This window comes from Aotus nancymaae, unplaced genomic scaffold (assembly GCF_030222135.1).
Source record: "Aotus nancymaae isolate 86718 unplaced genomic scaffold, 86718_ANA_hifiasm-v0.15.2.pri h1tg000059l, whole genome shotgun sequence".
NCBI lineage: Eukaryota > Metazoa > Chordata > Mammalia > Primates > Aotidae > Aotus > Aotus nancymaae.
The window spans coordinates 48,589,892-48,615,937 of NW_026988473.1; the positions used below are offsets into that span (position 1 = coordinate 48,589,892).

Sequence of the window (26,046 nt, forward strand, 5' to 3'; positions counted from 1 at the left end):
TTTATGCATTCTGTTTTTCTACCTATGATGGGTTTTTTTTATACCTCCTTTATCCTCCTAGGAAAGCCCCTGCATCCATTGAGACAAATGCAAATAACATTCTATAAAACTTGCCCTGAACCCCTGCAGAGGTGGTCACATCCTGCACTGTGTTTTCATAGCACCGTGTGACAAACACTTTTAGGATGTATTTCAGTGCATTAAAATTACTGGTTTAATTCATTCTTCCCACTAAACTGTGAGTTTTCTTGAGGTGGACACTGACTTACTCCCCATCTTCACCGCTTAGCATCAGGCCTGCCGCACGCCTAGTGCTTAGTAAATATCTGCCATTTGAACACGTGAATGAAAGGAACACAAACAGGACATGAAGTGAGAAGGGACAATATTTTTGATATTTGGGGCATGTCTATCTGGAAAGTAATATTTCTTGGGTTTTCTAAAGTCAATCTCGTGAGAGGACTATGATGATGTATGTTACTGAAATAGAGGGGTCTGGAAAAAATCAATAATGCAGAAAGGCGCAGTGGGAAGATGGGTTGACAGTCTTCTAGCTGCCAAGGCTGCAGTCTTTGGAGGGCAGCTCCTGGGCGAGGTTGTCCGTCCCACCTGTCTGGGTGTGTCTGCTCTAGCTGTTGTTGTTCTTCTACCGGCAGCCCACGCCCGCCATTCTGATAGCATCTCGAGGACCCACTGTCTGCCTTTGGTGGCTTTAAAGAAAGGGAAAAGCATATGCAAGGAGAGCAAGGAAGCCCACGTGGCCTGGGCCGGGCCTAGGAGCAGGCTGATGTTGGCAGTTTGTGTTGAAAGCTGGCAAGGGTGTGCCTTTAGCCATAGACTCTGCTTAAAAGCAAACAAACAGAAAAACACACAAGGTTTCCAGGAGTCAATTTCTTTTTCTATATCTGGGATCTAGCAGCAGCCTAAGCAGACTCAAGCAGTTAATAAACTCTGAGCCTGCCTAGGAGCCCAGGAGCATGGACAGTGGCCCACCTGGGGCCTAAGCCTGGATTTAAGAGTCACCCTCAATACCAATCTCTTCCAGTCCCATCAGCAACCCCAGAAAGGTTTTGTCCCAGGGGGCAGTGCTAGCCCACCCCACACCCTGACCCCATGGCTGCTGTTTCAAATCTGAGGCTGGGTGTCCCCAAACTGAGGATCGGCCCCCTACTTTGCTGCTGGGCTGCCTGCTCCCATTGTCTGGGCATGTCCTCCTCTGGCCTTCCCACACTTTCTACTGTTGTTCCAGTGACCGCCCCCCCGCCACGGGACCAAACATACAAAGGTTGTAAGAAAGGTCGGCAGGGACCTCTAAGAGAAAAGGTGGCAAAGTCTGTCTGACCTGCCCTGTGATCCCTGAGAGGGAGCCTCCCCTTCCTTAGCCATATGGCTTAAGGAAAAAATCTTAGCATTGCTGAGCCTCTGTTTCCTTATATTAAAATGGTCATAGTATGCATAATAGTTAAAAATAAAGTTTAAAAAAATATCTGTGATGCTGTTGAACTTGCAGAGTCGCAGTAGGATTGAATGGGATTGTGTGTGAAACAAACCTGGTGAGCCCATGTTCGCCATGTGTCAGAAACTGTGCCAAGTGCTAAAAACTTCAGAAAGCAGGTTCCACATAAACAGTGACTTTTTAACTCCAAGGTAGTTCTGAGGCTTACCAGCAGGCCCATCAGCTTTTTTTCTTCTGGATATTTTCCAGAGAGGTCCTCAAAACCTTTATATGAGGATTTCTGTTCCATGCGCCATGAATCCATGTAGTCAAGAAACTTCTACTGAATGCCAGGCTCCAGCTGGGCTCTCTGGACACAGAGAAGGGTAAAACTGTAGGTTCCTCCTCTTGGAGCTCACAGTCCAGTGGAACATTCAGTACATCAGCACAAGGAGGGATACAGGGCCAAAGAGCAGAGGAAACCAAAGAAAAACAGTACCGAAGTCTTCCTGGAGGAGTTTGAGTGTTGGTCATTAGAAAGCACTGAGCCAAGACATGACTCAGGCACTCATTCACTCTTGCAATACATGTTTATGAAAATGAAACACACGCCTGTGGCACCTCTGCCATGTGCTGGGCTCGGCGTGGCAGAGCCGTCAGGGCTGGGCTGTGGCTCTGGCCTTACCTCTTAGGTGTGCACAGCGCTTCCAGTTGTTCAGATACTGGCTTCTCTTTACCTGGGGGCTTTCTCCAAAGCCCTGGAAGCCTGCTGTGCCTTGCACAGAACAGATTGGATATGCTGGAACTTAACCTGCCCCTGGAGCAGTCCTCAACCAGTGACTTCTGGAAATCGGTATGTAAATACCCTGGCCCCTCTTCCTAGCCTCATTTTACTCATTTGTAACGTGGGGCTAAGAGCATAAAGGTTCCTGCCTCAGGGGATTACAGGGAATGAGAAAAAGATATAGCATTAGGCTTCCTTTATTTTTTCATCTGCCTTAAATCAGAAGGTGAGGCTGGTAAGACATGTGTTAAAGGCCTAGCACAGAGCCTGGGTGGATCTCATTAAAGGCACCCTCTTGCCCTTGGTCCCACAGACAGGATGTGTGTTAAGAGCACGGACTTTGGAGCCAAAGTGCTGAACTTGGATGTGGGCTCTACCACTTGCTAATTATTTAACCATGCCTCAGTTTTCTCATCTATAAAATGGGTTGCTAGTAGTGCTTACCTAACAGAGTGATCATAAGGGCTAAGTGGCAACATAAATAAAGATCTTAGGAGTACCTTGCACATAGAAATCACTGTTAAAGAGTTGTTGGATAAATAGATGCAGGTTGAGGTAGGAAGAGGGTGGAAATGCAATCGGAGTGGCTAGGTGGTAAGTGGCCTGTGAGGAGCAGCAACTGTGTCCTGTACGTGAGGAAGTTCCAGGGCAATTTGCTGCAGGGCTGGCTTTCTCAGAAATGCAGGACAGAGGGTGGGGGCTTGCACCCAGCCTAGGGACCTTCCTTTGGAAAGGAGGAAGGGAGCAAAGGAGTTGAGACTGATGAGTAGGTAACGGCACCAGCTGTGAAGCTCTCACAACATGCCAGGCCTTGTCTTGTGGATTTCCACAGAGACCCAAAAGAGGCAGATGAGAGAACTGAGGCTCAGAGAGGTTAAGTCTTGTGCCCAGAGTCACACAGCTGGTAAATGGCAGAGCTGGGAATTAAACTGAGGCCGGTCTCCCCTAAGCCTCTGTTCCTACCGCTCTACTTGACATATTGCAATAAAGAAATGAAAACGGGAAGGCCGGGAGAACACTGGGTTCTGCTTTGTGGCTGCTCCTTCATGGGATCCCTCCCTGTGAGGATACATTTCTGGAAGGTATTCTGAAGCAGAGAAAAAGGGCCTTCCACCTCCCTACTGAGGAGATCAGGCTGGGGTGTAAATACATGTGTGAAGCCGACCGGGTCTCTTAAGTCGTAACTCAGCCAGGCTGAGGCCGCTGGTCACACAACCGAGCAGCAGAGATTTGCAGAAGTGCAGAGCTGACATACAGCCTGTGGGTGCCTTAACTCTTCCCCCAGAGGACACTCGGAGCTGCCCTGGTAGAAGCTGGAGCTCAGGGCCTGAAGCTGGTCCACACTGGTTGCCTGGAGTATGTTTTCTAGTCCCCTGTGTCTGTACCCCAAGGAAAAACCAGTCCCCTTCTAGAGCTGCTGGTGAGGGAACACTTCCTACAGAAGCTGAGCTGGGTCAGGAAAGGCAAGAAGAATGTTGCAGGCAGAGGGAGCAGGTAGTGCAAGGGCACTCTGGCATGACTGAGCTTAGTGCATTTGGGAATATGACAAGCACAGAGTCTTGCAGAGGAGGCTGGGCCAGGATGTTTGACCTTGTAAGCCATCAACAATTGAGGGTGGGGCTAGGGGATAGGATGGTGGTAAGCACAGCCTTGAGCAATTATTCTGGCATTACAGAAGCTTAGACTCATGGAACCTCAGAATCCTGGGAGTTAGTATTTAAGAATCAGAGACTCTAGGAATTTCAGAAGTTTGAAATTTTTGATTCAGAATCATAAACTCTTGGGCTCCCAGTCATGAGATTTTAGGATCATCAGATTTTTGAGTTTGACAGCACTCCAAACTCGAAGCCTTGCACAAAAGGATAAGCCAGCACCAAAATTCAAGTTGGCCTCTGGCTTAACTGCCAAGGGTCACTGGACCTTCCTGAGTGGCCCACACATAGGGTAGGAGGACCTGGTTCTGGCCCTCCTGGAATTCCCTTTGCACAGGGGGACATCCACATGGCTTATTCCCAGCTCTGATTTCACCGGCTATTAAACACTATCTGCCAGCATTTCCCCAGGCTTCGAGTTCTTGGTATGCCCTCCCTAGAAGCTCATGGGAGGACCCTTCCCAATACTCCTAAGCTGGAGGAGCTGGGGCTGGAGCAGCATCCGCTCCTGCCTGGACATGGCTGACATCAATCACTCACCATGGCGTTTTTAGTAAGTCTTGTGATTCCTGCTGCAAACCTTCCTCAGAGTAGCAGGAGTAGTTCCTGCCCTGTAAGTAATTTCACAGCATTTGGTCCATTGCCCCACCTTTTCTTTACAGGAGTTTCCTCCTCACACAGCCCCAGGAAGTGCAAAGGCAAGCTGGCCCTTTGCCAAGGTCATTTAGTCAGTGAAGACACTGACTTCTATTAGTCCATTATTCTTATTCCCATCTGCTAAATTACTCAAGGTGGATGAATAGAGAGCATGGAGTTATGGCCCTGGGGGAACAGCTTCTGTCGAGCCTAAGATGCTGAATCCTTTGGAAGGCTGTGGAACAGACTGGAACAGAGCCGAGTCTTCAGAGGCAGGCCGGCCTGAGTTTGAATCCTGCTCCTTCCTTACCTTCTGTGTCACTTGGAGTATGTTCTTTAAAGTCTCTCGTCCTTGATTTTTCACCATTGTCATTTGAAGATAATAATGAGGTTATCATCTTCAGGTTGCTGGGTTTGCTTTTCAGGTCCACAGTTTTCTAGCTCCATGACACTGGGCATGTCCTTTAGCCTCTCTGGGCTGTGTTTCCTAATCTAGGGAACAGAAATAGTCATGCTACCTACCTTGAGTAGCATTATGGTTGCTGAGGGTTCTGAATGAGTAATATATGAGGCAGGTTTAGAACAGTCCCCAGCACCTGATAAACTAAATGAATAAGCATTAGCTATAAATATTGTTTGCAGGGTAGTAATGAGGTGAGTCTCTTAAGTAGGGCACATCATATGTACATAATGTATCATTATTGAGTGAATAAATAAAAGATGGATTGATTTGAAGTGCTGAGCACAGCGCCCATTATGTGGTGTAGGGGAAGGGCCACAGAACCGCGGCTTTTTTTTTTGGCCTTGAGCATTAGACCAGTGCTGGGGCTGCCCTGGAATATCCGAGCTCATCATGCTCGGATATCCTCACCCGACTCTGCACATTTTTTCCCAATTCAGACTCAGCGGCATCAGGCTGGTAGCCTAAAATCAGCAATGGTGGAAGCATTTACAACACAGGCAGTGGCAAACGTTAAAGATCAAGGGGTTTTGTTTGTTTTATTTTGTCTTAATTTGAGAGAAAGAGAGAGAGAGGAAGAAAGAGAGACTGTTAAACTTTGGTTAGAACCCAACACATTCCTGACTAGACATTCTTCTATCACCTGCCACAGTCATCTTCAGAAACCAGTTTTGACCATTTTTTACAGGATACAACATCTTAGGGAGATAAAGCCATTTTTGGCACTGATAAGAGGGTGTCTGTGGGTTCTGAGAGCCTGGTTCTGGAGACCCCGCTAAGTTTAGAGTGCATATGCCTTGTGGGTTTTGGTGGCCATGAATGCCCTGCTGTGACGCCAAACAGTAAAGTTTAAAACAGATGGGTGGGGCCTGTTGGGTGGTAAATCTGGAACTTTCTGTAACTTGATAAGGCTGAATTAATGTTTGCAGCCTCCCAGGAAGATTGTAACACTGTGTGCCTGAACCCCGTAGCCTGAGTGAGGGAACTATTTAAGGCCATTTCAAATCTCCTTTAGTATCAATTGACTTTGAAGAAGTGCAGCTATTAAATGAGCTGGACGGAAGGGCAGCTGTTAAGTGTAGCAGACAGAGGAATGAACCTCGGGGAAGGCATTTGTAAACTGCCCAGGGTTTGAAAGCTTGTCTGGAGTGATCTTCAAGACAGAGGAATACACACAACAATGCTGCCCGGAGCTCTCTGGGATCCCAGCTGTCCAAGCCAGGCTTACCATTATTTATCAGCAGCACCATCTGAGTCCTGAGCCCCCACTCCAGATTCCCCATGGAGGTGGGGACGGTGACATCTGTCTTTATTTAATTTTTAGCTTCCACGTGATGTGATGTGGATGATCAACTAGGTTTGACAACGATTGCATCCTTATAAATAATCTCTCTTTTAAAATGTGTTGACATAGCATTTGTGTTTCGGTGGCCCTAAATGGCTTCAGAGGAAAGCCAGTTAATCTTCTGATCTGAAGAAGACAAGCCACTTCTCACTTGGAAAGGAATAAACATAAATGTGCAGTGCTTTTAATCTTTAAATTAGCACCATCGGAGACAAGCAATTAATTGCACTTGTCAGTGGGAGGTGGATTAGTGGGGGTATAGGTGGGGTGTTCACACTCCGCTCCTGGGCAGCTGGAGGGATGGGATGGCAAAGCTATAATCCAGGCTGGGCTTTGAGGAATTACACTGGGCTAGGAAGGAGGGGTGCGACCAGAGTGAGACAAAAAGCAGAAGGCAGCTGGGGAATGCAGGGGACAGCCCAAAGCTTCAGACCCAAAAATGGCCGTGCAGAGAGCAAAAAGCAGCTGGAAACAGAAGGACTCGCAACCGAGGGCAGCACAGTGGAGCCAGTGGGTTTGGAAGAATGAAGAGAAAAACTACCTGGGCAGGTGTGAGGGCACCTTTTTAGACTGCTTCTATGTCCTTCTGTTAAGGGCTACAACCACACATATTTGGGAGGAGGTGCCTTTTTCTACTCCATTATAAAACCCATCTTTTTATTTCAGTTGTAACCAAGCTTGGACAATCCATCAGAATCTCACTGGGAGATTCTTGTGTGAAATTCCAATTCTCTGGTCCCAACCGTGATCTACTGAATGAGACTCTTTGTTGGGATGGTGCCCTGGAGCCTGTGATTTAAATGAGCTGATGCTTATGCAGGCCAGCTTCTTATTCTCCAAAGGAGGCTAGAGTGAAGAGGTGGAGAGTATGGACTCTGGGGACAGCTTAGTTGGATTTAAATCCTGTCTCTATCCCTTGCTACCTGGATCACTTTGTACTTTAATTTCCTTGTCTTCAAAATGGGATGATAATAATAGGAGCTATGTCCCAGGGTTGTTGAAATGATTAAATGAGATAACATATACCGAGTACTTAGAAAAATCGCTAGTATACTATATTTACTGTTCTTTCTTTTATTAAATAACATCCAGTTAATGCAGAGAGTGAGAGAAGAGGGAAATAGGGTCAGTATTTTGAATGTAAGCCATCATACACACATACATACACACTATACACACAGGTCAAGAGTTGAAAATTTAAATGCTTTCAAGAACCAGGCAAGTGTGAAGCAATTGGTGAGGCTCATGGTGACTTGGAATGTACAACTGTCTTGGTTTGGGTTTCCAGAAGCCAAGGAGATCCTGAGACAAGATGTGAGGCCAAGTCATTTGGGAAAACTGGTGAGAGGCTGGGGATGGGAGACGGAGAAGAGAAGAGAGCTAATACCGTGGGCATCAGTGAACATGGTACTGCCGTGGGGACCTGGACTCCATCGTCCTGGGAACCACCAGGAGACTGGGAGACTCTGCAGTGCCACCCCACCTGAGAAGTGAGGAAGCTTCTCACAGGTTATATTCATTTCCTGTGTCTGTTGTAATGAAAATACCACTATCTGGTGGCTTCACCAGCAGACATTGTCTCACGCTTCTGCAAGCTAGAAGTCCGAAATCAAGGTGCCAGCAGGACTGTGAGAGGGAATCTCTGCCGTGCCCCTCTCCTAGCTTCTAGTGCTTTGCTGGACATCTTTGGCAGGCCTTGGCATTGAGATCCATCACTCCAGTCTCTGCCTTCCTCTTCATATGACTTCCTCCCTCCGCCTATGTTCGAATCTCATTTTACAAGAAAACCAGTCATACTGGATGAGGATCCCATCCACTCCAGTGTGGTCTCATCTCAACTAATCACATCTGCAACGACCCTCTTTCCAAATAAGGTCACATTTGGAGGTACTAGGGTTTAGGATTTCAGCATATGGATTTAAGGGGATACGATTTGACTCACCCATGGGGTATTCATTCTCCAGCTGCTCCCCCTCATTGATTGACAACTACTTCTATAGACGTTAATGCCACAGCATTTCCTGCTTCCTCTCCCTCTCTGCCACAGTTTGGATGTTTGTCCCCTCCCATATCATGTTAAAATTTGATCCCCAATGGTGGAGGTGGGGCCTAGTGAGAGGAATTTGGGTCATGGGAGTGGATCCCTCATGAATAGATTAATGCCTTCCCTGCGGTGTTGGGGAGAATGAATGAGTTTTCCCTCCACTAGTTCCCATGAGAGTTGATTGTTATAACGAGCCTGGTACATCCCCCCTCTGTCTTGCCTCCTTGCTTCACCATGTGATCTCTGCACACCCTGGTTCCCCTTCCCCTTCCACCATGAGTAGAAGCAGCCTGAGGCCCTCACCTGAAGTGGATGCTGGTACTACCCTTCTTATAAAGCTTGCAGAACCATGAGTCAAATAAACCTCTTTTCTTTATAAATTACCCAGCCTCAGGTATTCCTTTATAGCAACACAGATGGACTGATATGCTTTTCCTGTGTCTTTCCTACCAACATGCCTTTTAAACATCCAGTAGCATGGAAATGCCATAAGGGCTGTGTCTTAGTTTGAGCTGCTGTAACAAAGTGCCATAGACTGAGTGGCTTATAAACAACAGACATTTATTTCTGTCAGTTCTGGAGGCTGGGAGTCTGAGATCAAACTGCCAGTGTGGTTGGGTCCTGGTGAGGGCCCTCTTCCAGGTTGCGGACTGCTCACATCTCATTGCATCCTCACGTGGCAGAAAGAGGACAAGAGCGCTCTCTGGAGTCCCTTTTATAAGAGTGCTAATCCCATTTATGGGGCCTGCTGTGATTTGAGTATTTCCTCTCCAAAATTTAGGTGTCACCAGTGTGAAAGTATTAAGAGGTGTGGTCTTTTCAGAGGTGAGTAAGTCATGAAGGTTGCTTCCTTGTTCTTGGGATTAAGGCTCTTTAAAAAGAGGATTTGTAAAGCTTTAGGCTAGCTCACCCATCTGCCTGCTGCCACTTGAGAACACAGCAAGAAGGCCCTCAACCAGACACCAAATGCTAGCGCCTTGATCTTGGGCTTCCCAGGCTCCAGAACTGTGAAGAAATAAATCTCTGTTCTTTGTAAAGTACTCAGGTATTCTGCTATAGCAGTACAAAACAGGCCAAAATAAAATAGCTCCACCCTCAGGACCTAATTATCTTCCAGAGGCCCTACCTCCTAATACCATTACACTGGGGGTTGGGATTTCAACATAATTTTGGGAATAAACAAACAGTTCATTGCAGACTGTCTGGTTTATAGTTATAACCACAGCAACTAGATCAGTACCTTGTTGAGGTATGATCAAGGCATGCCAAAGATTATTACCCATGAATGGACTAATAGTAAGTGGATTAGTCCATTCTTGCACTGCTATAAAGAACTACTTGGGACTGAGCAATTTATAAAGAAAAGAGGTTGAATTGACTCACGGTTCCACATGGTTGGGGAGGCCTCAGGAAACTTACAATTATGGCAGAATGTGAAGGAGAAACAGTCATGTTCTTCACAAGGCATCAGGAGAGGAGAAAGAGCGAGGGCAAGTGCCACACTTGTAAACCATCAGATCTCGTGAGAACTCACTCACAACTATGAGAACAGTGTGGGGGAAACTGCCCCCATGAGCCAATCACCTTGACGTGGGGATTACAATTCGAGATGAGATTTGGGTGGGGACACAGAGCCAAACCATCTCAGTAAGTGCTCGATATTAGTTGAATGAATGGGTGAATACCCCCTTCATTTCTATGTCCCCAAAACCTAGAGAAGATGTGGGAAATGGTCATCTGAACCTGGAGGGAGAGATGAGGAGCTCTGCCTGGTTCTCCACAGCAAGCCTAGAAAAGCAGTTTTATAAAATGCCAGTGTACCTGCCAAATGCCAGTGTACCTCTCCAAAGAGCAAAGCCCATTAGGCATCAACTTTCAGATCCCTTAGTTTCCTTTATGCATGAGATCAGAGTGTCCTATTAAGTGCTTAAATCAGATTAACAGCCCCTTCCTGCTCAGCCTGCATTCTGTTTCTTTGGGGTTGACCTTGTGGAGCTAAACACTTTTCACAGGAGCAGTAGAAGGGGATATATGAGAAGGGGAGAGAGGCTCTGTTTGACCAGGCTGGTGAATCCCGCATATTTTCTTGGCATCTAAGTCTGAAGAAGTGAGAGCTGGCAAGCAGCCTGCCCTGAGCAGGCCCTGAGAGGAGGCTCCCTGTGGGGATGTGGAGTGTGGCCTGCGACCTCCCAGGAGGTGAGTGGTGTTTCATCACTGCTTCTGGGAGTGCTGGTTTACAGAGGTGTCTCCGATGTCAGCAGATCAGGGATTTGTGGACAGTAGGAGAGGGCTGAGATAGCAACATAAGCGGGATGACACCTGGCCCCATGCAGGGTGCAAATTGTATTTCTCTGTCAACACAGGCTATCGACAGCTCCACATTGACTCTAGATCTGGCAGTCACAGCAAGCAGGCTCCCTGCCTCCTCTTTCCCCAACACATTAAAACAAGCACAAAATATACCTTCCCTTTCCCTTCCACAATTGTACTCCTTTCCTAACCCACCAAGACACTTTATTAAATGTCAGTTATAAAAATTTCAAAAAATAATTAAAGATAGCTTGCATAGGGAATAAAAGGTAAAAGTCAATCAGCCTAAAATTTGAACCAGAAAATCAAAGGTTTAGCAAAGATAGGACAGCAAAAATTCTGATAAAATCTTTGTGATTAGTTATTATATTTGTCTCTGAGCTTCCTGGCAGCCTTAGCAAAAAGCCAAATATGATGGACTGGGTACTTGTGTTTAGCTGTACGGAAAAACACAAGTTCAACTCCAAAAACACAATTTTTGGAGCTAAGTTTTGAGAGATATCATGTGTGAACATGCATGTGTGTGTGTTTATGTGTATATAAAATAGTTAATAGTCAATATATATAATATACAATAGACAGTGTCTGGGAAAACAGGTTTTCAGCCAATGCAGAAGTGCTTTTGAGATAGTTCTTTTTTGCTTTGTCACTTAACAAAGATTGAAAGAAAACATGAAAGCCTAATTAAGTAAAGGTACTTAGCAAAGACAGAGCCAGTATCATCTAGGGTATTTCAAGGCATTTTTTTTCTTCTTTATTTTCTTTTTTTGATAGCAGTCATTTGGTTGGGGCTGAGAGAATTCCCTCTTCTAATCAGCAGCACATGTTTGGGATGCAGCTGACTGGGGATGGAATTTTTTACTCTGTGGTCCACCATAAACATTTACTCTAGCTCAGTGTTAACAGAGCTCAGAGGTACAAAGGGGCAAGTAGGTCCTACAGGAAGCAAAGCTTTCCATCTCTTGCTGCCACCCTTCAAGTTCATTCTTCCTCTGACTGCATTTGCTGTGCATCAGGAGTTCACGATCTTATTATAACCCCAGCATCAGACCAGAACAATAGACAGTATTTATTATAGCCATTGTGTATAACAGACCATTCCAGAAGTTATAGTGTGAAACAGCAACCATCCATTGGCCTAGAATCCTGCAATAAAGACTGGGATCACTGGGCAGCCTGTCTCTGCACTACACAATGGCTCCCCCTGTCATCTGCAATCAGCTGGTGGCCCGACTGGATTGAAGGATCCATGAGGGCCTCACTCACCTGTATGGGGCCTTTGTGGGGCAGCCTAAATGACTGGGGTCTCCTGGGCTGGGGAGGAGGCTGGCTGGGACTTCCTTAGTTAGGGAAGCAAGAGAGCAAAAGCAGAAGGCCTGGAACCTGCACAGGGTCCCTCCTGCTGTGTCCTGTTGTGTCAAGCCCGGGTTCAGTGTATGAGACGGCCACACAAGGATTTGAATTCGGAGAGGTGAAATTCATGGGGGACCATTTGGTAGCAGTCATCCTCAGCCTCCTCCCATGAATACCTTAGTCACAGTAGGTATTGGCAGGAGTCAGTTGGCAGGAGTCTCACCTGAGGGTTGGGGAGGGAGAGAAGGGGACAGGTATTCCTGTCATGGGGAGGGGAGGGGATTTATATCAGGCCATTTGGTACTAGCCCAGTCCTCACTCCAAGTTCTGTGCACTCAGCACTTAACTGCCACCATCAAAAGCCCAAATATCAGGCTTTATGAGCTCTATTTAAATTTTTCAAAAAGGATATATGAGAAATGGACCTTGGAAATGATAAAACAGTAAATGTTTTAAGAAGCCTCCTGGCAATGGTGCTTGAAGACCTTGTAAGTGTGAGACACACTGAGTTATGCTGCTCCGTGGCCAACGTCCTGACATTTGTGAGACAGCGTTCCTCCCCAGTCAGCTGCAGCAGTCGGAGATCTTGAGGTCATTTTCATATGGGCTGCAGTGAGATATACAGCATGATAGTGGCAGCCCAGAAATCAGCTGAGTTTTCTCCAGGTTGGAATGAGGATATTGACAGCCCCCACCAGCCCTAGCTTAGGACAGGGGCCACACTTTTAAAAAGGATCACTTGAATGACAAGAAAGGCCGTATGCTCACCACTTTTGCAGAAGCTGGAAACTTGGAAGGGCTGGATAAGAAAGACGTTGGGTAATAAAATCAGGGACAAAAACATTTTGACATCCAAAGAAATACTGGAAATCTTTAGAAAGGTTGACTAAATAAAAGTAAATATAAGATTTTTTTGTTTTGACTCAAAGCAGGCACCCATATGTGCACACACACCCAAGAACCTGCACATGTGCCCACATCCCCAGAGATGGGATGGAGGAGGGCTGACTTAGTAGCACCATGTAAAAATAATTTGTAAGTATATGTTACTAGTAAGCTTAATTTGAGACAAAAGTAATCAAAGTTGTTGTGATTTTAGATTATATTAATAGGAGCATAGATCTAGATTAAGGGAGGTGATTTGTTTCTTCTATTCTGTATAGCCCAATTTACTTTAGAAGTATTAGGCCAACTTCTGCATGATATAAAGGGTTCAAGAAAAACTAACTTAATTAGAGAGAAGTTCAACATGATTAGAGAATTTGAAATCATGAGATATGAGGAAACACAAGGAGGAACTGAAGATGCTTAACTTAGAGAAGTCCTTAGCAAAGACTTAAGGATGGGCTTCACCTCTAAAGTGCTGTTATGTGGAAAGAGGGATTTGATCTGTCTTCTGTGGCTCCAGAATGGGTCCCATTGGAGTCATGAGTGGAAGGTTGAGGGACCCTGGCACTTGGAGGTCAGAAGAAGGAAGAACATCTAATGGTTGAAGAGGCCCTCTAAGGAATGGATTGCACAGAATTCCCTTTCACTGCAGAGGCTGGATGATCACTCATCAGGGCAGACAGAGGGGCTTCACACCTTGGGATGGACACTTGGTTCAAAAGGAACTTTAGAATCCTGTCCAACCAACTCTGAGGGCTGTCACGGGCTCTTGCTTTAACTGCTGCGGAGAACATAATGAATGCAGTGGCTGTGCCTTCTCTTGCTGAGGGGTCAGGGGGCTGCTGCTGAGGCCTGTTTCTGTTTCGTTTACAGTTATGAAGCAGAGGCATCAAATGCTTAGCCAGGCCCAGGATCATAGGCAGCAAACCAATGCCAGCTGCTCACATGGGCACAGCTGCTGGCCATCCGCTTCCTGGATGGATGGAGATCCAGGCAGAGAGTGGATCCTGGGCTGGGGTCTTAGCAGACGGAGCTTCCCCTGTGGGTTATAGGAGCACCGATGGAGATGGAGATCATTAGGAAGGAGGTGGCTGCGCTGATGATGGCTTTTCAAGTCACTAGACCTGGTCTGAAAGTGGACTGTGCCACTCACAAGCTGCATGATGCTGGAGAACTTGATAAACTCTTTTGAGCTACTGTTTCCCCACTGGCTTGTTGCGAAGATTAAATAGACCATGGGTGCAGTGTATATGACCCTGTCCATTGCTGAGCCTCAGGAAATACTGTTTTCTCTTCTGTTTTTCCCTTCAAAACTGAGCCGTGCTGGCCACTGCGGGAAACACTGAAGAAGACCCAGGGAGGGAAATGGGCCCCCCAGCCCTTCTTTGGTGTCAGTTTACCCTAAAAGAGTGACTGTTTTGATGGCCCCTTCTGCCTCCTGACCTCCCTCCCATGCTAAGCTGCCTTTTCTCCTTGACAGAGGAACTGAAGGAGAAGCTGACAGAATATGTGGACAAGGTGAACAGCCAGAAGCCAGGCTTCATCAAAGTCGTGCGCCACAGCAAGCAGGAAGGCCTCATCCGCTCCAGGGTCAGCGGCTGGAGGGCGGCCACTGCCCCTGTGGTGGCACTCTTCGATGCCCACGTGGAGTTCAATGTGGGCTGGTAAGTGCCCCTTGGGAGAGGAGGAGGAGTCCCGGTGGGATCTGGGGCTTCGGCTCCAATAGTGCAAAGCATGCTGGGATCTTAGTCTTAGCCTAAGGAAAAGGAGATAATCCTGGGAATGGGTGAGATGTAGGGGTGTGAGTGAGCCAGGCAACAGGGCTGGACCTTTAGGGTTCAGGGTGTGGTAGAGGGGAGGGGGTAGCCAGGGGCCAATGGGTCAGCACACTGTACCTATTGGGCTGGTGACATCACATGTGACTCTGGCTGGGAGGGTCATCGGGAGAAGGGTACTTGCTAAGGGCAAAGCAGAGAGTTCCTGGCTAAGGACAGGATTTCAACACTCAGGAAAGGAGAGCTGGGCCGGACATGAGGCAGAAGCCCAGTCTCACAGCCGAGGCCAACACCAAGTGGGCAAAGGTGGGCAAAGGTTGCTCAGTGTTGTCACAGGTGCCCTGGGCTTTTCCACTGCCAGACCAGAGGTAGCATGTAATCTCAGATTTGCCCCATGGTGAAACTGTCTAAGAACATCTTTCTTTCTCTGATCAGAGCTGCTCAGATGCTGGGGGGAAAAGAACCCGCCAGAAGGCCCCAGTGGCTGCAGCCAGCCAGGAATAGAGTGGCAGCTGCAGACCTCCCTGCAGGGCTGGAGGGCACAGTGCCACCTGCTGTGTGTAACTTTGCCTGGGGCTGAGAGACATAGGCATTGGCAGTGACCATGAGTGGCTGGGGCAAGTAGGTGACCACCCTTTGATCAATATGCCTTTTGTCACTGGGGTCTGCTCTCCCGCCCATGCTCCACAGTGCCAGCCTCTGCCTCCCGGGAGTGGGAGAGGAGGGCACTTCAGCAGGAAGGAGCAGCCGGGCTCACACACAGCCTGGACCGGATGCTGCCATAACAGGCCCAAATTAAGGCTGCAACACAGCCATTTTTTATAGCTGAAGTCCCTGCTTGCCATTTGTGACTATTTAAACAGCATTTTCTTTAGATTTATGGCCAGGATAGGAGAGGGACACTTACTATTTCAAGCTGATTTGAATAAACAATTATGCACCAAATGTATTATTAATGAGAAGCTTATCATTCCTGTCTGCAAACACATTATTTGCCTGGTGCCTGCAGGGGCCTCCTGGTGCCTCCCGGCTCCCTGGGAAAGCCCAAATGCCCCATCCCTCCTTGGGTAGTTGGGGAACCCTTTCAGGGGTGGATGTGGAACAGCTGGCACTCCAAGGCAGCATCACGTGGCTGTGGATGTAGGTTTGTTCTCACCTCCTCATCTCTGCTGTCCTCATCTGTCTTTTCCTCCAGGTTGATACGTAGAATTTTAGCAAAATCAAAGCCCAAGGTGAAAGCTTCTTCTGGAACCTCAAATCTGTTTCTTTCTTCTTTTTTAAGTCTTTATTTTATTTTTTCTACTGGAGAAAGGGAAAGTGAGCAGGCACAAGCCTGGCGGGAATAAGAATCTCTCAGCTCAGTTCTGGATATGCCAACGGAGTTAGGGAGCCTCTTGCCATCCCAAAAGTCCTTAGGGGATGGGGAGTTGAATAGGGGCTCCTTCCCAGAAGGCAGCGTACCTCTCCATCAGAGGAGATGGCCAGGCGTTGCTTCCTCTTTCTGCTGGGGAGGGACCTTCAGGAGATGCTACTCTGGATTTTTCCAGCTTGGAAATGGTTACCCCCTCTCTGGCTGTCTCCTCTCTGCCCAGGGCTGAACCTGTACTCACCCGCATCAAGGAGAACCGGAAGCGGATCATCTCGCCATCCTTTGATAACATCAAATATGACAACTTTGAGATAGAAGAATACCCACTGGCTGCACAGGGCTTTGACTGGGAGCTGTGGTGCCGCTACCTAAATCCCCCCAAGGCCTGGTGGAAGCTGGAGAACTCCACAGCCCCAATCAGGTAAGGCAAATCTTTACCTGCAGGTCTCTACCTGCGGGTCTCTCTGCTTTGGCCTCCAGGCTAGTGACCCCCCTACTGGTCCAACCTGTATTCTCCAACTTGAGCCCCATCGTGGGGATGACGGGGTGGGCAGGGTAGAAAGGAACTGTGGTCTGATCTTCAGTCACTGCCACGGGCTCTTAAGATCTCAGAGTCCATTCACAGCCTCAGAGTTGCCCATTTCCACACATCACTGTGAGACATCTGCTGGGCGCCGGCCACTGCTCCAGACTGGGGATCCAGAGCCATCAAGATTTGGTTCCCACTCCCAAATGCCTGAACTCTAGTGAAGACAGAAAAAATCACTGGGATAGAAGCATTATTCTACCATGCAGGCAGAAACTGCATTGAAAGTGGGGAAATGCTTTTCAGAGGGTGGCATTTTCACTTGTTTTTGAAGGCAAGCAGGAGATGGCTAAGTTGGGGAATGGGCACCTATGTCCAAAGCTCATGAACACAGAGAAGGTTCAAAGGTACTAGAAGTGGGAAGTGAGCCGGCAGCCCCCGGCAGTGAGGGTGGAGGGTGGAGAAGCAAGAGCCCAGCCCACAGGACAGCGTGTACCTTGACAACATTTGAGCTTCATTCTGTAAGACTCAGTTAGAAGTGACTTCATACTGCATTTCAAAGAGCCCAAGTTCTTTCCTGCCTTTGCAGCCATCTTCCTAGACACACGAATGACTCCCCTGTGCAGCCTCTGCTTTTAAGGTTCAGGACTTCTCCAGCAGCTATCCCTGCTAGTTTTGATTTCTGTCCATGTTGATGATAGGGTTAGGTGTCTTTATGCTCCCTGCAAAGTCCCACCCGTTACAAAACAGAAGGCACCAGAAGGTGGCCTAGGGTACAGTTTTTGGAACGAAAGAGATTAGAAGCTCATGTTGCTTTGTATTACATGAGGGAGAAAGGGTGTGGAAAATGTAATTGAAACTCAGTGATTATTGCTTAAGATCACATTTCTCCTTGCCAGAAGAAAAAAATATATATGCAGACTTAAAACGGGATAGGAGAAAACAGCGCCCCACTTTCCTGAAGGTACCTGTTACCTACTCTGCTTGGCTCCTGCCACAGTTGTGTGTGGTTAAACATTTGCGGAGAGTCTGCTATGTACGACAGTCTCTCATATGCATGGGCTCGTTTGATCATCATTGTAACCTGTTGACAGCTCGCGTCTCATCCCTGTTTTACAAGATGAGGAGAGCAAGACTGAGAGGGGAGAAAGGTCCTGCCAAAGGCTCTGGGCAGTGGAGCCAGGATCCACCCAGGGCAGCTGGACTCAGTGGCCAGTTTTCACCCCTCTCAGTGTCCACTGTTGAGCTCAGGACTGGTGTAGCTGTTTTCTGCTCCTAGGTCTGATGAATGCTGTCGGGGGAAAATATGCCCCCATGCAATGAGCATTCCTGCAGAAGACTGCATTGACATTAACTGTTTCTGTTCTGCTCGTCTCTAATTTTACCAGCCCAGTCTTAATCGGCAAGCCTGCATTCCAGGTCCTTGCCGGACAACGTCATTACCACCGCAAATTTTCTATCGCCCAATTTTTATCAAAAACTTGGTTGAGGGAAATAACTTTTATGAAAGACTTTTGGAAGAACATTCCTGGTTTTATTCCCAGATGAAGACAGCTCCACAGAAAGCTGTGATTTATACAAATATATCTTGCCCGTCTGAGCTCCCTTTTCTTTCAAGCTGTACCTTAGTGCTTTGCCCACATAAGGTATAAGCCATAAAAAGAGCCGAGCAATATCTTCTAGTGTATTCCAAAGGGATGTCTTTGCAATGGCTGTTCGCTAGGTCCCCAGGTGACCCCATCAAGAAAACCCACGTGAGAAATTTCTTTCAAACTAACTGCCAGTCAAAGAAAACCTTGCTTTTCCCCGGGAATCAATTAATGTGACGTCTTCACATGAGAACTGTACATTTTGTTTCTAAGACCATGTATGTTCATTTCCACTTTGACCAACAGGAAACTCAAAGACAAGTTTTCATGTCGACTTTAAGAACAATTGAGAGGGGACCGACCTTGGTCAGCACATGCATTCCAATTTGTTTCAATCTTTAGGTCTTTCTAGACATTTATCTGTTGATGATTTTCTATATATTTTAAATTTTCTCATAAGCTATTTCTAATCCTTATAGGAATGAGGCAAGGTGTAAATCAATAACCCTTTCAGGCTGATGGAATCCACTTAATATCCTACCGGTTAATAACCCTGGCCTGTGCTCACCTCGGAGTAACTGTTTCAGATTCTGTTCCTTCCCTGGCGTGAACTGGCAGTTCGAGGAGGGTCCCTTCCTTCCTGTGTGCCCTGTCATGTCCGACACTTAGGAATGCAGAGGCAAATGCCAAGAACTCACTCTGCTGGCCTGATGTTTCTGAATCGTCGTGCATTTAGAGAGGGGATTCTGTAGACTCCAGTGCACAATTGTGTCTTTTTAAATGACCTTTTGAGCCAGTTATGTCCCAGAGGCTCTCAAGTGCTTTAATTTAGCTCACGTGCGGTTAGAATGGATGCTATGCTACAGATGTGGAATCCTAGGCTCGGAGAAGCTAGGGAACTTCTCTTAGAGACACGCAGCCAGAAGGAGGGATTTTTCCCTAGGAATTACCTCTAAGGCCTGGCTTCAGTTACCTCCACCAGAGCAGGGTCTCAGTCTGCTTTAGGAGTGGCAGATTACCTTCCCAGGATGCCTGCAGGTCTATGAGGATGAAGCCATTTAGAATAAAATGCAGTGATTTGAAAGGAAGAGAGACAGTGGCTCCAGGGTGCCAGTCTCTGCCTGAGCAGCCTCCTGTATCAGCATTCCCCAGGGAAATGGCCTGCAAAATCGCCTTTTCTCCACCTTGATAAGTTTCCATTTTCAAGGATGGGTTCATTTACATGTGATTGACTGACAGTTTTCTCATCCCTGAGAAGCCTTCATTTCTCCTTTTATTCCCCACTCCCACCAAGTCTGCCAGCCAGGCAAGGGCTAGAAATGGTGGCAATACTCAGTAGAGCAATTCAACGTCACTGCATAAGCAGTGCTCTCAGCAGAGAAGCAGCCCCATGCTCTCATGCTGACACCTCCTGTGAATCGTTCTCTGTGAGGTACTGCACTGGGTGTCTGCACGTAGCTGGTGAGACCTGAGCTCACAGCCCACAAGGAAGGAAAAGCCTTCCAGCTCCTGGACCCCATAGCTGTTGGCAGGTTGTTCCAGCCTAAGACCCCTGTTGAATTCCAGACCCAGGCCATCTAGCTAAGCTCTGCCTGTTGGAATCTCCTCCTGGTGTCACACAGGTACCTTAAGATCAGTTTTCCCATCACCAATGCTTCTTTCTTTTGAAACCAACTTCTTCTCCTATATACCCCGGTATTAATGAGTGGCCCTCAAACCACAGTCACCTGAGCCAGAAAGCCAGATGGCATCCAGCTTCTTCCCCTTTTCTCACCCTTGCATAGTTTACCTGTTTTGAAGTTCTGCTGATTTCACTTCAAAATATGTCTTTAAACAATTCACAATTCCCGTCTCTGTTCCTGATACTCTGACTCAGCTCTCCATCATTTCTCACCTGGATACAGCAATGCGCTTCCCAACTGGGCGCCTCAATTCTCACCCCTTCCTCTCTGGTCAGTCACCCACAGCTGCCTGACTATTCTTTTTAAAAACATGAATCTGCTCACACCACTGTCCTGCTTAAAATTCCTCATGGACACCTATTTACCTGCAGATAAAATTCAAATTTTTTACCCTGCCCCCCAAAGCCTTTTACAACCTGGTCCCAGCTGATCTTTCTAAGTGGACCAAGGATAACATGTAGATCCCAAGTTGAGGAAGGGTGACAAAGCTGGTATGCGTTCCCAAGCAGGAACAGAGGCTGGCTGTGCAGAGGTCAGGGTCAGGGCAGCTAGAGATACAGTCAATCTAGACTGGCAGGCTGAGCACCACTTCTCAGGGCTAACACACACACACAAGCACCACCCCGGTAATAGCCTATCCCAGGACAGCAGCTGTCTGGCCACTGCCCTGATAAAACAGCCTTTCTGGAGCGGTTGGGTAAGGCCAGACCCAGGGGCCACTCCAAAAATAAGACTCACACTGGCTCTGGCAGCAAAGGAAGGAAGAGAACCTGATCCTCCTGATAGGAAAGTCCTACTGCTCTTACTCCTGGGACAGCCCCACCAGACAGCCTCTCTGCTCACCACTGGTCCTTCTCCCCTTCCCCTGCAGGAGCCCCGCCCTCATTGGCTGCTTCATTGTGGACCGGCAGTACTTCCAGGAGATCGGCCTGCTGGACGAAGGCATGGAAGTCTACGGGGGCGAGAATGTGGAGCTTGGGATCAGAGTGAGTGGGGTTTCTCACTGCTTGGCTCAGCTCCCACCAGGGTGAATGAGTCTAGGGGTAGAGAAATGGGGCTTAAGGTTGAGAGTAACAAACTAATTCTGAATGTCCGGTCCTGAACCCTGGTCCGCATGTGTGTGATTGGGACTGGAAAGACACAGGGTGGAGCCTCTTGACTTTTCAGGGAGAAGAGAGCTTCAGAACCTGCTTGGCTGGGTGTGGGAGCATAGGAGAGTTAAGCTCCCAACTCAAGGGAATAGCGTCTTTTAAAATTAAACTGAGGGCCGGGCGTGGTGGCTCAAGCCCGTAATCCCAGCACTTTGGGAGGCCGAGGCGGGTGGATCACGAGGTCAAGAGATCGAGACCATCCTGGTCAACATGGTGAAACCCCGTCTCTACTAAAAATACAAAAAATTAGCTGGGCATAGTGGCGCATGCCTGTAATCCCAGCTACTCAGGAGGCTGAGGCAGGAGAATTGCCTGAACCCAGGAGGCGGAGGTTGCGGTGAGCCGAGATCACGCCATTGCACTCCAGCCTGGGTAACAAGAGTGAAACTCCATCTCAAAAAAAAAAAACAAAACAAAAAAACAATTAAACTGAGGCCCATCAGAGTGAGCAAAGGTGTGCTCCAGGAAGCAGTAACAGGCATCCAGGGTGGCTGGACAAGAGTGACCCTGAGTCAGTTCCCCTCGGGATTTCTCACTCTGACACTCTGTCTTCTCCACAGTGGCCCATAGAACATTCCCAAAGACTTTGTTAAGAGAGAGCCCGGGGAAATGTAAACAGCAAGATGTGTACATCTTCACAAGGGTGTGTAAACAGCAAGATGCAGCCAGGCTCACTGCAGGCTGCTTTCCCACCTCAGGCTCTAGCCAGACCCACAGCTCGTTCCTGCCTCATGCCATTCCCCTGCCCCAACGTACAGGGTTTTTTTCCAGCAATCAACTCATGGTGTGGATCCCAAGAGGCTCTATGTTTTTTCTCATCTTACAGGAACATTTCCTAGGCTTTCTGGCTCTTTCCCCTTGACTTGTGAAAACACAAACCTATGTTAAAGCCCTCTCTCCTATCTGAGGTTCCTGTTAGGTCCCCTGGTGTTAGATAGGAATGTAATGATGGATACAATGAGGGATCTTGTCCTAGAAGGAAGCCTGCCCACCTCTATGACGAGAGAGCATCCCTGGCAAACCCAGCATTGGAGCTGCAAGTTGTCCTCCCCCAGCTGTCTTCTCCATGGGGAACTCTCAGCAGCCAGCCACCCCCACATGCTGCAGGCTTGCCGATGCTGGAGAGAACCCTGTGCTTACTGGTATCCATAGGGCTCATCTGAGATACTCTACCTCACGCCAGCCTGTTCACACATCTGTGCAGACCTCATCTGGCTGATTCCACCTACAGGCCCTACTCTGGCACCTTTGGCCTTAGTGTCTGCATCAGCGATCTCCAAATCTTGATTCTAATTCCCACTGAAGGATTGCAGCGTGGATGCACCCTCCTCTCACCTCTAACCTCCTTCAACCTCCCACCCCACCAGGCAGGCAACTGGCCCTAGATGGCCTTTGCCCCTCACCTGAGGGGGAGAGTGGGTGCTCACAATGAGCATCTCACAATGTCTGCAATGACCTGACAGGTACCGCGTGGGGCCCGACTCATCACCCAGACTTAATACTAGGGCTTTGAAGACTGGCGATATGAACAGCCTGTCTGAAGCTGAGCTTAGAAAACACTTCCAGACACCTGTATTCACTGAAACCCTGAGAAATTGCTTTGGAAGCAGTCAAAATGCATGAGCTTATTGGGGAGCTAATGTATTCATAGAGGACAGCCCCTACGTAATCACCTTGGTTTCTGCAGCTCTCTCTACATTGGCCATTTATTCCCCATCTGTGTCCTCACCATCTCATTTCAGCACCGCTCCTGGATAAATGCTCACCCCAAACATAATATTTTTCATGAGGAGCTGCTGTAAGGAATTGTCTGAGTGGGTCGGACTGCCTCTATTCGCTTGTGTTCTCTGGGTAAAAATGTGCAGGAATGGAGAAAGGAATTAGATTTGTGAACTCTGCTTCCAACATGTGTGTGCGTCAATCACAGAGTGGAGATTTCTGGCTTTTCCTTCCTTAGATTATAAAGTTATAAAGCTATTCTGGAGTGTGGGCCTGGGTGAGGCTCTCAAATGCAAGTTAAAATGTCTCTGGGTGGTTTCGTGTACAGAGTTTAAAATACAGTTTACAATGTTATCTGGTTTTTTTTTTTTCCCTCCATCTCTTCCCTCTCAGTTGACAGAGAGGAAGTATCATTGGAGTTGAAGAAAGGGTGGCGTTTAAAGCAGAGACCCAACAAGCTGTTAGCTGGCAAAACTGAGTACAGACGGGAGGGACGAGTTCATTTGAATTCCAGTTCCCTCTTCAAGGGTTACAGAACCACTGGTCATCGCCAAACCGATTTTCGCCTTTTGTATGGTTATTAGTATTTGTCTTTCTTTCATGTTTTATGAGTTAACTTCTCAATAGTTCAGTTTCCTCATCTATAAAGTAGCATGCCTGCCCTAATTATACCATAGGATTGTATATAAATATAAAAGGCATCACTTTTTACCCTTTGCTTGAGCAGAAGCCAATTATTCAAAATCCTTACCTATTTGGAACACAGAAAGAGAGTTGTCTGCACAATTACTAAATGTCTTCTTTGTGCACGGGTTATACTGACACTTATGTCATCCATCCACAAAACACCCTAAAAAGACTATTACTGTAATAGTGGTTTTTTTTCCAGATGATACTGTGAAATTAGGAACTTACATATATTCTCAAGGTCATGTACCTCATAAGAAGTAGAAAAAGGATTCCGCCCCAGATCTTTATGACTCGAGGACTAGACAGATATACCACAGTAATCTAGGGATAAAAGTACTTTGCACACTGTCCCAAAAAAGATATTGCAACATCTATGCAGTAATTTTCTTCTACTTTATTCACAATTATGTCTACTGAGTACCTATTTAAAGCCGTACTCTTATTTTGTACTCTGGTTTTTTTTTTTTTTCCTCCTGATTTGTAAGTCTGCAACACAATGAGAAAAAGGAAGGAGTTGCTATGGCCAAGCACGATGAAATGAGTGAGAAATAAGAGCTGACATTGCGTGGAAAACAAAAAGATTATATAAATGATAATTGTAAAAGTGCTAGAATGTGTAAGAAAACATTTAAGGGCTGGCAAGGGATTGGAATTGTTAGAGATTGTCATGGTTTGAATTGCGTGCCCCCCACCCCAATATGTCCTAACCTCCTGTGAATGTGATCTCATTTGGAAATGGGGTCCTTGCAGATGAAGCCAAGTTAAGATAAAATTGTAATGTATTAGGGTGGGCCCTAATCCAACATGACTGATATCCTTATAAGAACAGAAAAATTTGGTCACAGACAGACATAAAGGAAAGACAGCCATGTGAGGGTGTAGGTAGAGATTGGAGTTACGATGGCAAAAGCTCAGGAACACCTGGGGCTATCGAAAGCTGGAACAGGCAAAGAAGGAGCCTTCCCTTAAGTGTCTGGAGGGAACACAGCCCAGTCAATATGTTGATTTCAGAGTTCAGGCCTTCAGAACTGTGAGAGAATAGATTTATGCTGTTTCTGGTGATCCAGATTGTGACACCTTGTTATAAAAGCCTCAGGAAACCAACACAGGGACCAAAACAGTAACCGGAGGTAGGAACCTGAAGAAAGGTTGAGGCTATTCTATTCGGAGAACCGGGTGACATTTAAGTTTATGTTTTCTCAACTTCATAGAATAGAGAACAGAAAGCCTAAGGCTTGCCTTACTTCTCGTAAAGCTGGGACTCCAAAGGCCTGTTTTCTCCTATAAAATAGAAATCCTCTCTGGAGAAAGAGCCTTTTAACCCAGGCCACACAATTCCCACAGGGAGAGTTTCAAGGAATATGAATTCACAGTTTTAAAAAATCATAAAACAGACAAGGGAAAAAGAAAGTAACAAGAGCAAACACCAGCAAAATCCGTGGATGACCAAATCAGATCTACAAAGTATTCAACTGTTGAATCTATCAGGCACAAAATATAAAGTAGGTTATATTATACATTTAGAAAAATAAAAGAAGAGATTGAAAATATGAATAAGCAAGATACTATAAAAATAGTCATAGTAGGATAAAAATGGAATTTCAAACATGAAAAATGTAAAAATGGCAATTAAAACTCAATGAATGGGCAGAATAGCTGCATGAACATTGTTAAGGAATAAAATTAAGAAACTGGAAAATAGATATAAAGAAATCATTCAAAATCAGCCCAAAGGACCCAGAAAAAAATTGTGAAAAAATACTGAAAGACATGTAGAATTGAGATTGTGAATGTAATATCTTAAAATTCCAAATGGAGACGATCCTTTTTTTCCAGTGAAGATTTCTATTTCATACTGAGAAAACAATATGGAGGGTTAGGCAAAAAACATATTTAAATAAATGATGGCTTAAAACTTTCCCAAACTGATAAAAGACACCAATGTTCAGACTTAAGAAGTCATCTGATCCAAAGCAAGGTAAATATAAACATATCCTCATTTAGATATAACATACAGGAATTACAGACTATCAAAGACAAAAGATCTTACAGCAGTCAGAGAGAAAAGATAGATGACCTGAAAATCAATAATAATTAGAATAACAGCTGACTTTTCAACTGTAACAATGAGACTCAGAAGACTATGATATAATGTCTTCAGTATACTGAGAGAAAATAATTGTCAACCTGTAAGTGTATGCCCAATAAAAACATCATTCAAAAACTAGGATAAAATAAAGTCATCTTCAGATACACAAAAACTGATAACATTTGCCATTAACAAATACTCACTAAAATAAATTATGAGTTATACACTTCAGGCTTAAGAAAAAAGATCCCAGAAGGAAGTCTGAGACAAAAGAAGCTGAATAACCTCAAAAAGTGGTAAATTATATGAGTACATATAAAGAAATATTGACAATAAATAATACAAGAGTAGTGTCTTATGCAGTTTTTAAAACTATAATGTATGATGACGGTAGCATGTAAGTTGGGAAGAAGTGGTGGAATCAAGATGTTCTAAAATGCCTACATTGTTAATGAGGACAGAAAGGATATTGTTTAACTTTAAATTTTGGTAACTTAAGTAAATATGTTAGAATTTCCAGGGAAGTCATGAAAATCATAAATATAGAAA

General features: G+C 46.3%; 1 protein-coding gene across 2 annotated transcripts in view; it reads left to right on the plus strand.

Annotated features, from left to right (window-relative positions):
* GALNT18 (polypeptide N-acetylgalactosaminyltransferase 18) overlaps nt 1–26,046 on the plus strand; it is a 431,143-nt gene that overhangs the window by 227,349 nt on the left and 177,748 nt on the right. For both annotated transcript variants that reach the window (XM_012456663.2, XM_064365175.1), the window contains exons 4-6: nt 14,388–14,571; nt 16,275–16,472; nt 20,720–20,834. In XM_012456663.2, coding sequence (XP_012312086.1) covers nt 14,388–14,571; nt 16,275–16,472; nt 20,720–20,834 — 497 coding nt within the window. The remainder of the gene's footprint in view (nt 1–14,387; nt 14,572–16,274; nt 16,473–20,719; nt 20,835–26,046) is intronic.